Source organism: Pseudorasbora parva, chromosome 6, assembly GCF_024679245.1.
Source record: "Pseudorasbora parva isolate DD20220531a chromosome 6, ASM2467924v1, whole genome shotgun sequence".
Taxonomy (NCBI): domain Eukaryota; kingdom Metazoa; phylum Chordata; class Actinopteri; order Cypriniformes; family Gobionidae; genus Pseudorasbora; species Pseudorasbora parva.
This window is the reverse complement of record NC_090177.1, coordinates 23486971-23499834: the sequence shown is the minus strand read 5'-3', so window position 1 is coordinate 23499834 and position 12864 is coordinate 23486971. Positions and strand designations below refer to the sequence as shown.

The window sequence follows — 12864 nt, the reverse complement described above, 5'->3', positions numbered from 1 at the left end:
CTGAATTTCTTTATTATTTTTTCTTTATATATACGTAATATACGTAATATTTATTAATACTTAAAATAGCTAGTTGACAAAAACGCTAACAAGTTATATGGACATTTACCATTACGACACTCCATTGAATCGGTGCAGCCAATCGGGGCGCTTATTCCCACGCATGTACATTGCCACTCTCAGACGTAAGCAACAGCCAATGAGAGCATGTGTTCGAGAATTTATATTAAGCGCTTTACACCACTGAATGGCAGTTATCTGAAAACACCTGACAGACGCAGTTACAATAGTATACATTCTACTAATATAGGCTTCTTTCAAAATGACAAATGGGATGATACATTAAGGATATTGAATTATGATATCTTCGCGCCTAATAGCCTATAATATGCTTTTTTAAGTTGACTTTAGGACTGCAGTTTTCCACCACAACGAAAAGAAGAACATATTTATCCCTAACTTATAAAACGTTTTTAACCTGCCAGCATGGAGTCTAATAAAAAGGTAAGGTAATATTTATCTCGTGATAGACGTTACATGTCGTTGTATTTCTCATGCGATGACAATATCTTAGAGTCTTATAACTCTATAGTGTAGTGATAATTTAACTTTAGGCTATAACGTTACTTATGATAAATGTTGTGCATTAGGACAATTAATGTAGTACATTAGCCTACTACATTTTTTTTTTTTCAATATAGTCTAGCCTACCGTTTCGAAGTTTGCCATTCACGCCTGAGGAATTGTTTCAAGAAACCAAAACTAGTATTCACCTAAAACAAAACAAAAATAGAGAAACAATTTATTTTTTGATTTATTTTTGTTTTTGTCTCCAGCTACAAAGGACTCATGCCATCAGGTTTAAATCCTCAAATAACAGAAATATGTGATACAATCTATTAAACCTACGACCTCTCAGACCACCGCATTACCAGGGTATTTAGGGGAGAAACAAATTATTTACTTTAACCCTTTGTTTCCATTGACATAAATCAGATGCATCTTGTTTGCCAGGGAAGTAAAGTGATACAAAAGAAGGCTAAACATAAATGTGATCACAGCCTCTTCTGAACAAGAGAACTAGTCAGCTGCAGGGTCACTAAGGAAAAATAGTGTTGCTTTGCATTATTAGTATTTACAGAATATTTACAAAACAAGAGAAAATATGCTATTTTGAGACACTTGTCCCTTTTAAAAGGTCCTTTAGGGAGATTGATTGTCAAATTAATTTGTAACATTAACTGTTAATGCTCTCAGAATAAAATGGTACAAAAGCAGTCACATGGACAGTTTCTTTTAAAAAGGTTCTATTCTGTACCATATAGGCATACACTTTTGGAACAAATATGTTTCTTGAAGTCCTACACACTCTCTAGGTACAAAGGTGTAGCCTATACCTTTTGAAAGGGTACCCAACAGCTTCTTATTGTTGAGCAAGACTTAAGGAAAAAGTACTGCTGTAAACCCTTTAAACTCTAAACCCCTTTGACTCAGTGGACATTGCATTGCTTATTAATATTTCTGTATTTAATCTGGAATGTTAAGCTTTTCCTAAGACCTTGAGGCCTACTTTATCCAGTGAACATGCATAAAACACATCATATATATATATATATATATATATATATATATATATATATATATATATATATATATATATATATATATATATATATATATATATATATATATATATGTATGTATATATATGTATGTATATATATAAACTGTAACTGCAATGAATTACATGTATAAAATATATATATAAGGCCTATTTAACAAGGTTTAAAGAGAAGGGAAAAGAAAATACATTCTGTCATTATTTACTCACCCTCATGTTGTTCCAAACCTGTACGCATTTCTTTCGTCCATTAAATGTAAAGGAAGATATTTTAATGAATGTTAGTAACCAAACAGTTGACGGCACGCATTGACGTATTTCCTGGAGGTCAATGGGTGCCGTCAGCTGTCTGGTTAACAACATTCTTTAAAATATCTTCTTTTGTGTTTAACAGACTAAAGAAACTCATACAGGTTTGGAACAACTTGAGGACGAGTAAGTCATGACAATTTGTATTTCTGTGTGAACTATCCCAGTTGAAGTGTTAGATGTAAACAGTCTGATTCAGAGCAGTACAAAGCCTATCCGCCAGGGGGCGCAATCGGACCACAACAGTTACCTTTTATTGCGGGGAATGTTTGCTAAAACACAGCGGGCCTGCAGTGCACAGGATGCCAGATTAAATACTATTAAAAGGCTACTGATCATGTAACCTTCTTAAACTTGAGAATAAGTGGTTGTTGATGGCTAGACGCTTGAATAATATTTAGGTGTATATTCTGAAAACGTATGTGGGTTTGGCTTTTCTCAGCTAACTCGGAACGTTCTAAGAACATTGACTAACGTTCTGACAAGGATTTGTCAAAGTTATGACGAATGATTCCACTGACGTTAATTTTAAACCATTCAGAAATAATGTTTTCATATCTTTTTTTGAATTTATTTTATTTCATATTTTATTTTGTATATCTTATTTCGTTGGCTTAGTACACACATATAAGAGTTTTGTGCCTGTTGAGATCAAACATGTTTAAATATAGACTAAAGTGATGTGTTGCTTAAGAAATCCTTAAGAGTATGTTAAAATTCACATGTTGGAATTCCAGTGTTTTGTAGGCCTATAGTTATTCTGACTTAACGTGCTTGTGCTCAAGATAAAGTGGTTGTCTTTGAAGGCCTGTTGAGCGTGTTATGTAAAAGCCTGTGGTTGTTTGAGTGGATTGGAATAAGAGGCTGGAGTAGTCTTGGTATGAGTGCGTGCGTTGGCTCAGGTGCTGCCGGGCCTGTAATAGGATCATACTTGATAATCAACAGGGTTTCCCTCAACCCTCATTCAGCATGCCATTGCACAGTAGGAACAGGGTTCAATAAACTGAACCATTGTTCATATGGTGGTTTAACACGTCAAACTGTTTACGTTTTTTTTGCTTAAACCAAAGCTGTAAAAGCATGCAATATTGCATTAACTATTGTATTAGATAGTGACTGAGTGAAAAACAATCCATAGAAATGGCATATTCAGTACACACCTTTCAACTTCCCCTGCATTAAATGTCTAATTAAGCTCAATTAATCTTTCACATCACATATTATTAAATGTATTTATCAGCAAGAAATTTGCACATTAGATTTTCAGATTTTACAACATCAGTATTCTTTTTATTGTTCTATAAAATGTTGAATCAGAAGGATTCAGGTATGAAAATTGTGAACCAAATTATAGTTTAACTCAAATGTTGTTGTTTTTCTTTCCTTACAGCAGCTGACGTTTAATCTGTTGATGGCTGTTGGGACTGCTGTGATTGGCTCTTTGCAGTTTGGCTACAACACAGGAGTCATAAATGCCCCTCAGAAGGTAAACACAGACATGACATATGAAAATTGCCCTATAAGCACATTTACATCTGCATATGGCTATTTGATAAATAGGGTAATTTATAGTTTGCTATTATTGATGTTTGTATGTTAGTGTCATTATGTATGGATCTAATTTTAGATTAATTGTAAACTATATGCTGTATTAATCCTCCTTTTAGAATAGCCTATTAAAATATGCTGATTCACATGTTCAGAGTGATCTAATAATAGACAAGGACTAAGCTCTTCAGATGAGATTCTTATAACTGCATTCTGATGCTTTTTTTACTGGTAGTCTGCAACGAATATTTTTTTAATCGTTCACAATGGATAATGAATGAATAAATGAACTTGACCTCTTTATGAGTCATGACAGCTCTGGATAAACCCCACATACTTGAGAGAATTCTATATATAGAAATCATGGGCCATAGGTTACATTAGTCTTTTAACGGGATAAAGAGAGAAAGTCAAAAGTCAAGGAGCCGGTAAGGACATCATCGTTCCTGTGACAGGTATTTTAAGATTATAAGTAAATAGTTTGTTGAGCATTTTTTGACTGTTCAAAAGTTTGGGGTCAGTGAGACTGAAATCGCTCTGTTAAAATAACTTTTTTATCAAAAAACAAGTTATGAGATATTACAATTTAAAATAACTTTTGTATTGTACATATTTTTAAATTTAATTTATTCATGCCATGACAAAGCTGTATTTACAGCAGCCATTATTTCACAGTCTTTAGTGTCACATAATCCTTAAGAAATCAATGTTAAAATTAGGTTAAAATTTGAGTGAATAGCTAGTTTTTATTATTATTATTCTTTCTTGTTTTTTTTCTTTAATGAGGAAGAAAAATATTTATGTTTGATGATTTTTTTGATGAAGGAACAGTTCACCCAAACATGAAAATTATGTCATCATTTACACACCGTGAAGTTGTTCCAATCTTGTATACATTTCTTTGTTCTGATAAACACAAAAAAAATATATATATATTTTAATGAATGTTGGTAACCAAACAGTTGATGGACTGCATTGACTTCCATAGTATTTGTTTCCCCTACTATGGAAGTCAATGCTGTCCATCAGTGGTTTAGTTCCCCATATTCTTCAAAATATCTTCTTTTGTGTTCAGCAGAAGAAATAATTTTATACAAGTTTGGAACGACTTCAGGGTGTGTAAATGATGACATAATTTGTCCCTCTGTTAACGGCAATGTGGAACTGCTAGAGCAAATGACTAGAATGAAGCTGCAAAGTCAGACAATTAGTTGTGTGATTTTTTTAAAGGCGTCATTAACTGGCTTTAAAAAAAAAGTATACTGTTGTCTGAGGTCAATGTCAGTGGGGTTAACTAATAACTAATAGGCTATTTTCTACATTGGTTTTGAGACTTAACGTTGGGTTTTGATGAGCGTGACGCACTGGAGACTTGGAAGTAAACGTCCACGGCTAGGATTGGATAAGATTGCATATTTAATGAGCTTCAGCTTCCCTGTTCAGTTCAGTTCACATGAGGGAGGGGTCATTTTGAAAGTGGCAACTGGAATAAACGTCTTCAAACAAACACAATGATTTATTTCTCATCCACCTGCGATTGATTGGACTATTCTTTTTGTATTACATAGCCCACACGATAGGTCAATATAAGCGTGAACCACGGGCACACACACACACGTGCAAGCGAGCCCTTCAAATGTCAAGTCAAGAGAGAGAGAACACTGCAGAAAAAGAAAGGAATCTTATGAGATTCATCGACCTGCCGACGGGGAATTGTAGCCCGTCTGGAAAACACATAGCCTTGCGAGCCTGGCCCATACATGTCTGAGTCCAGCGTTCTAAAGGTATGTTCTGTTAAGACACGTACACATAATCAAAATTATCTATAACAATGCAATACTATTACATATAAAAACACGTTTTACTCACATAAGTGTGCTGCACCATTCCTGTTGGATCCAATATAGAAGAAACAAGACTGTTTTTTAATCTCAAATGTCTGCAAAAAAGTGAACACCACTGTCTTCCCCACGTGACCTGGAACTTCATTAAAAATAAAGTTCAACCACACATTCCTAATATTAGGACCTGAAGGAAGATTATGAGGGACTGAGTTGGTGGGTGGGGGTACTGAATTAGGCGTGCTGTAGAGGCGTGTCACTTGATGACGTATAGATGCGCACACGATTGTTTTCTGGGCCTGGTGTCTATAAAAGCTTTTCTTTGACTAACAAGGATGTTTTCAGCTCTGAAACAGGATATTTTTATATTACCATGACCTTTAATATAGCAAAAGCTCAAGGGAAAGTTGATTTCTCAATTCATCACCCCTTTAAAGAAAAGGGTATCAAAATGAACACATTCTCATACCAAAGGAGTAATAATTTTTTTCTATCGTAGATCATTGAGAGCTTCTACAATGAGACGTGGAATAAGAGGTATTCCGAGGACATACCGTCGACCACTTTAACTACCCTCTGGTCCGTATCAGTGGCCATTTTCTCTGTAGGTGGCATTTTCGGATCCTTCTCAGTGGGCCTCTTTGTAAACCGCTTTGGCAGGTAACTTAAATATACAATCAGAACTTTACAGACACTTCCCTTGTCTTTAAACTTTCTCTTTCTAATCTTTTAACAGGAGGAACTCAATGCTAATGGTTAATATTTTGGCCTTCATATCTGCTGCTTTATTGGGCTTTTCCAAGCTGGCTGAATCCTGGGAGATGCTTATTATTGGACGCTTCATTGTCGGCCTATACTCTGGCCTGTCCACAGGCTTTGTACCAATGTATGTAGGAGAAATCGCACCAACTTCATTACGTGGGGCGCTGGGTACACTTCATCAGCTTGGCATTGTCATTGGCATCCTCATGGCACAGGTTAATTAAAGTGTTCTCTTTATTTTAAGGCCACCTTTAGCGATCCTTGAGTCTTTCTGATTATTAGGATCTTTTTTCTATAGATCTTTGGTATTAAAGAAATCATGGGGACCCCGACAATGTGGCCCTTCCTACTTGGCTTTACTTTCATCCCAGCCTTAATCCAGTGTGCCCTACTGCCCTTCTGCCCCGAGAGCCCACGCTTCCTCCTCATCAACCAGAAAGAGGAGGGCAAAGCCAAGATTGGTGAGTTTTTTAGGCCCCACTTAAGATGTTATCTGTTTTTGCAGTCAGCCTAATGAACTCATTTCCACAGTGCTGAAGAAGCTGCGTGGCACTGATGATGTGGATGCAGACATGCAGGAGATGAGGGAGGAGAGCAGGCAGATGATGAGGGAGAAGAAGGTCACCATCCCTGAGCTGTTCCGCTCATCGCTCTACCGCCAGCCCATCTTCATTGCCATCATGCTGCAGCTCTCGCAGCAACTCTCTGGTATCAATGCTGTACGTTTTCCTTTTTCATTCCATTTTTATGTCAATTCATCCATCTTCCCATCAAATTCTATTGCTTTTTATTTTAGAAATACCATGCATTTATGTATTTATTATTTAAAAGGTACATAAAACAATAAAACATACATTTATTTGTATTAAAATTATTATTATTAATTTAATATTAGAACTATTAAAGGTTTAGTTCACCCCAAAATTAAATTTCTGTCATGATTTACTCACACTTGTTTTATTCCAACCCCAAAAGACTTTAATTAATCTTCGAAATACAAGATACTTTTAAAGGTTTCTGTTCCTCCATTGAAAATCCAAATTCTTTCAATACTTTCAAAAAGGCCCAAAAAAGAAATAAAGGCATCTTAAAATTAATCCATATGAATTGATTGTTTTAATCCAAGTGTGAAGAGACATGATTGTTTTATATAATGAACAGATTAATTTAGGTTTTTAATTATATATTTAAAAAACACATACATACTTTTGAGCTTCTGTGTTAGCTCTGTGCTTCTGCGCTTCTCTGTGAGCTTTTATGTGTCAGTCGTTTAGATGTTTATTAAATCTGTTCGTCATAAAAAGGGTTTGTGTCTGTTTACAAGACTTGGATTGAGCCACTCTGTTCATATGAATTAATTTTACGATCTCCTTATGGCTTTTTTGGACCGTTTTGTACGTTTTGGTTAACCTGTAACCTTTTAGGTTTAATTTAAAGTACCTTCATTTGGGTTTTGAAGATTAACCAAAGTATATCAAAGTATTTAAAGTATAGTTATGTACTGGCGGTTTTAAGGTGATCTCTGGAAATTGGATAAAGCCAGTGTCAAATATCTGCGGCAAGAGAAAATTTATGGAAAATTACCTAAACTTGTTCATGAGATATTTATTTGTTCATCTTCAGCTAATTTGTTCCAAATAATATAAATATATATGTATATATGACATGTAATTAATGACAGATTTTTTTTTTCTCTTAATGACTCTTTAATGACTCTTTAACTCTGCAAAGTAAACCACCTTTTCTTTATGGTTAAGAATAACATAAAAACATAGGATTCAATTATATCATAAATACCAATGCACACACTTGTTGAATGTGTAACAATCACAAATATGGCAGCAAAATACGTATTCTGGTTGAGTACCCTCTGTTGCTGCCATTTCATAAACACTGATTTGCATGTTCAGTGAATTGAATTGTGTTTTTCAGGTGTTTTATTACTCTACTGATATATTTGAGAAAGCAGGGGTGTCTGAGCCGGTCTATGCCACCATTGGTGCTGGAGTTGTGAACACAGCATTCACAGTGGTGTCGGTAAGTTAGTAAGAACATATTTCATGTAAATTTGTCCTTTGTTTTGACCTGTGAGAGACTTTTGGTTGAAATGCTTATCCCCCTCTGATTCAGCTGTTCATAGTGGAGCGAGCTGGCCGAAGATCACTCCATCTTATTGGGCTAATGGGAATGGCTGGGTCTTCTGTTCTCATGACCATAGCTATGGCGCTACTAGTATGTATATGATTACACTGATATATTATATTTCGGTGTTGGGTGTAAACTTATGCCATTTATTCGCTAATCATCCTTCTCAGGACGAAGTGAAATGGATGTCGTACGTCAGCATTGTAGCCATCTTCAGTTTTGTGGCATTTTTTGAGATCGGACCAGGCCCGATCCCATGGTTCATTGTGGCAGAACTCTTCAGTCAAGGCCCCAGGCCCTCTGCCTTTGCTGTTGCTGGTTTCTCCAACTGGTTTGCCAACTTCTTAGTGGGAATGTGCTTCCAGTATGTTGAGGTATGGGAACACAAACACAGTAATATTCTTTTCTTGTCATTTCTCACGTTCAGATACTCACTGTTTGTTCCCTTTATAGGAACTGACAGGCCCGTATGTTTTCATCATCTTCACCATCCTCCTGCTGATATTCTTTGTCTTCACCTACTTCAAAGTACCTGAGACCAAAGGCCGAACATTTGACGAGATCTCGGCGAGCTTCCGCTCAGGGTCAGAGAAATATACCCGAGATGATCTGAACACACTGGGAGCAGACTCACAGCTCTGAGTTTATACAATAATAATATAGATTACTTTACAATGCTATTTACAATGGCAAACTTCCCTATTACTCTTACTAGGAATGCCATAGGTTATGCAGTGTTTACTATGTATTTTTCGGATTGCATTGTATCCCTGCTGAAAAGTATTGCTGGTCCCCAGAATAAGGTATGTTTTGCATGCTGGTCCCCAGCATGGGAAGCAAGAGTGCGGGTGCACCAGATGCACCAGCTCAGTTTTGCTTAAGAACAGCATGACCAGCTCTGACAAGCAAACCGGCCTAGACCAACATGGAATTCATGCTGGTGTATGCTGGATTGTTCAGTAGGGTGCTTAATTGTCTTGCTAAACATTTGCCTAACTGTGCATTATTTGACCAGTACATACTATTTCTAAATATTTACTCATTATTTAACTGGACTGACAAAAGTGTGAATACACAAAGTTATATTAAACATTGCAGAATTAGCATAATTATTTCTGAGATCGTAACCAGACTACTCTCTCCAGTGTAGAATATCCAACAATGTGACAACTGTGTACCATACTACAGTTAAAAAAATTTTTTTTCTGGCCTATACATTACCTATTTTTTTAGAAACTATACTATTATTTTTTTACATACTATATTTTAAAAATAATATGCTGTATGAAGTATGGTGTAGCATGCAGTATTCCACATTCCCACATCATATACAGCTTAACCGCAGCACAGAAAGTCATGTTTTTTGCTCACACCTTAACTTTCATTGATTGTCTTCCTTTATATGTTTTCTCATTCTGAAATGGTATCTAAATCTAAATAATAATCACAGTTACTGTGCATTTGTGATTGAATATTTGTGTACTACTAGATCAATTGAATGATTAATTTCGCACAATTTAACTTTTTGTCAGAATTTTTTTTTTTCTAAGACTAAGACCGTTTTAACACATCTTTGTTATTGTCCAGTTAACATATGATGAGTTCTGATATTTCTGCTGATGTTATATCAAGCATAATTATGTTAGAACTACATATTGCTACATTATGGTGTCAGATTATGATATTTGTTTATTAATACTTGAACTGTAGCTTCACAAGGAGCATTAAGATACTAACACTAGAAATACAAATGTAAAGCAATTATTTAATTTCATATTGCAGTCCTGCTCAGAAGTGTCGATTTGGTTTCCAAGACTATGAAGTTTAATATCTTTCCAAATCTCATTTTGACCTCTAATAAATTAGCTGTAATATGTTTGTCATATTATGATATAAACAATTATATATTTTTTAGATTTGAGCATAATGTTTATAGTGCTTGTGAGATGATGAGAATTTAGTATATTGTTTTTGCAAAAGTGCAATAATTGTTCACATCCTGTTTATTTATTCCACATATGCTAGGCATTATGAATTAAACTGGCTTCTAATATTTCTTATGTAAAAAAAAATATTTTTAATGTATAAAGTTATATGTACTATGTTGTTTTCACTTAAAATAGCATATACTGACACTTTAGAGAATGTACATAAGTTCAGGTTTACTAAAGCATTTTTAATAGATATGCTTAGTACTTTGAATTTTTTTAAACTTCCTAAAAGATGAGATGTGGTTTTGTTCATCATGTCACAGAAATTGCATTAGAAATCCAACACAAGTGCCAAGACATCCTTGCTGGGTATCCTACATTTTCTAAATAATCAATTTTTAGTTTGAAAAAAAGAATCTAATAAAACTGCAACAGAGAAAGAAAATGTGTATTTTTATTTATTTATTTTTCCTTAGTCTCTGTTTAGATCATTGCTTAGTAACAATGTTTACATAAAGGTGTTTAAGATAAATATATTATATATTATAATTCATAAATAAAGCCACAATTATTCCCAACACCAAAAGATGGCAGTATTTCTCTCTGTAATAGTTTCAGTCTGATCTGGATCAAGACTTTCAATGAGTTTTGATTACCATAAAAACTAAAAAAAACTCATGTAACATGACTGAGGGTGAGTAAATGATGATACATTTTTGAGGAAGAATTATCCCTTAAATGTATGTCCTTTCTACAACTATATGTTATCTATAATGCTAATACAAAATTGTCAAAATTCAAATGGGATGAGCTCTTAAAGGGTTAGTTCCCCCAAACATGAAAATTAGCTCATGATTTACTGACCCTAAAGTCATCCTAGGTGTGTATGACATTCTTCTGTCAGACGAATGCAATCAGAGTTATATTAAAAATGTCCTGGCTCTTCCAAGCATTATAATGGCATTGACTGTTGCTCTGTTTTTGAAGTCCATCCATAGTGCATATATCTGTCATATAACTGCTCTACACAGCTCCGGGGGGTTAATAAATGCCTCCTGAAGTGAATCGATGTGTTTGTGTCAGAAAAATATCCATATTTAAAATTTTATAAAGTTAATGATCAAAATGCTTAGGCATTAGTATAAGCATTTTAAACTGCGAGAGGCACTACACTTTTACTGTAAGGTGAATAATTTAAGTTTATAAAGTTTTAAATATGGATTTTTTTTCTTGCACAAACGCATCGATTCACTTCAGAAGGACCCGAAGCAGTGTGGAGCAATTTATTTGATGGACAGATGCACTTTTATGGACTTTAAAAACAAATAACAGTCAATGCCATTATAAAGCTTGAAAAAGCCAGGACATTTTTAATATAACTCTGATTATATTTGTCTGAAAGAAGAATGTCATATACACCTAGGATGACTTGACGGTGAGTAAATCATGGGCTAATTTTAATTTGTTGGGTGAACTAACCCTTTAATCACGACTTGGAAGTGGAAGTGGGAAGTTGGAAACTTCCACTAGTACATGGTGAAGGCGGCATAAGTAGGCTATGCACCCATATTCGTTTTAGTAATTACAAATAGTCGAAGTTAACTAAATAAATGTATAAACTGCATTCACCAACACATCTTTCTATCGCTGTCTGTATCATCGACACAAAGAAAGGCTTGTATAGGCTATAGGCTTGTTTTTTTTGATGATTTTGTAGATTTACTAATCACACAATTTTAATAATAATCGTATTGTAATACCTGTAAAGAGTAGGATACCACAAAATGGGAGTAATATATGGTACTATACTGTTGTGAGCAATATTTGGTCGTGATAACATAATTCATTTTCTACAGCTGTTCATGTTAATGTAGGCCTACAATAGGCCATTTCAATAGATCATCCATCTTCAATCCTTCTAGGAAAAGAAAATGTTGGCTACATTTGGACCTAGTGGAGTTTAGTGGGCAGTCTTTCAATTGCCAGCAAAATCCTCTTAGCGTAATGAAATTGTCTTGTAATTTTGTCACGAAGCAACATATTGCAGCATCCTGCCAGAATAAATGATGTGTTTTCATGTGTTGAGGAGATCAACAGTTTCAGTGGTAACACAGTTATCAATGTACCACAAATTGCCTTAGGGATAAAAATCAGTGAAAGACAGAAAAAGTACTGTCCATTCCATGTCATATATTAAAGACTAAACAACGCATTAAACATGCAGACACTGCAGCTGGAATGCTGACTTTGTGTGCACTTGAATTGATTTTGCAAAATTTTAAAAAAGGGGAAGAAGAAATCCATTAGTTTGTATGTGCAGTCATGCAGACACAGTCTCCTGAAGAGATTATTAATTGCTTTCTCTCTGCAGCTTCTGTTCTCATCTTCAGCTCCCCTCTGATTTCCTCTGTCATAGCCAAACTCTCACCACATTACAATTTCACATAGCACCAGAAAATATTTTCTCAGCCCTTTTTAAGATTAAAGAAGAACAAACAAACAAAATCCTCTAATTTACCTTAAGTAACGCCTATGCCTTGAGGCAGAACTAGGCCACAGAACGATGTGTATAATGAATCTAGTGAGAGTTGCGGAATGACTTCTCTTCTCAGTCCTCTAATTAAATTAGTTCCTTAGTTGGATGTAGGCCTACAGCTAGAGACACCGTCCTTGTTATAATCTTTTCACCCTGTATGCTCCTCACACT

The 12864-nt window shown here is 35.0% G+C and overlaps 1 protein-coding gene across 2 annotated transcripts; it reads left to right on the top strand.

Moving 5' to 3' along the window:
• Positions 1-246: 246 nt before the first annotated feature.
• On the top strand, positions 247-10686 carry LOC137078711 (solute carrier family 2, facilitated glucose transporter member 1-like). Of its 2 annotated transcripts, XM_067446285.1 has the most exons (10): positions 247-504; positions 3321-3416; positions 5819-5979; positions 6056-6296; positions 6380-6542; positions 6613-6800; positions 8014-8118; positions 8212-8313; positions 8397-8600; positions 8680-10686. In XM_067446285.1, the coding sequence occupies exons 1-10, from the start codon at positions 487-489 to the stop codon at positions 8866-8868; spliced, it is 1467 nt and encodes a 488-aa protein (XP_067302386.1). In that variant the 5' UTR covers positions 247-486; the 3' UTR covers positions 8869-10686. The 2 variants fall into 2 exon arrangements, with proteins under 2 accessions (XP_067302386.1, XP_067302387.1); XM_067446286.1 differs by lacking the exons at positions 247-504; positions 3321-3416 and having other exon boundaries at positions 5860-5975; positions 8680-10685.
• Positions 10687-12864: the final 2178 nt, after the last annotated feature.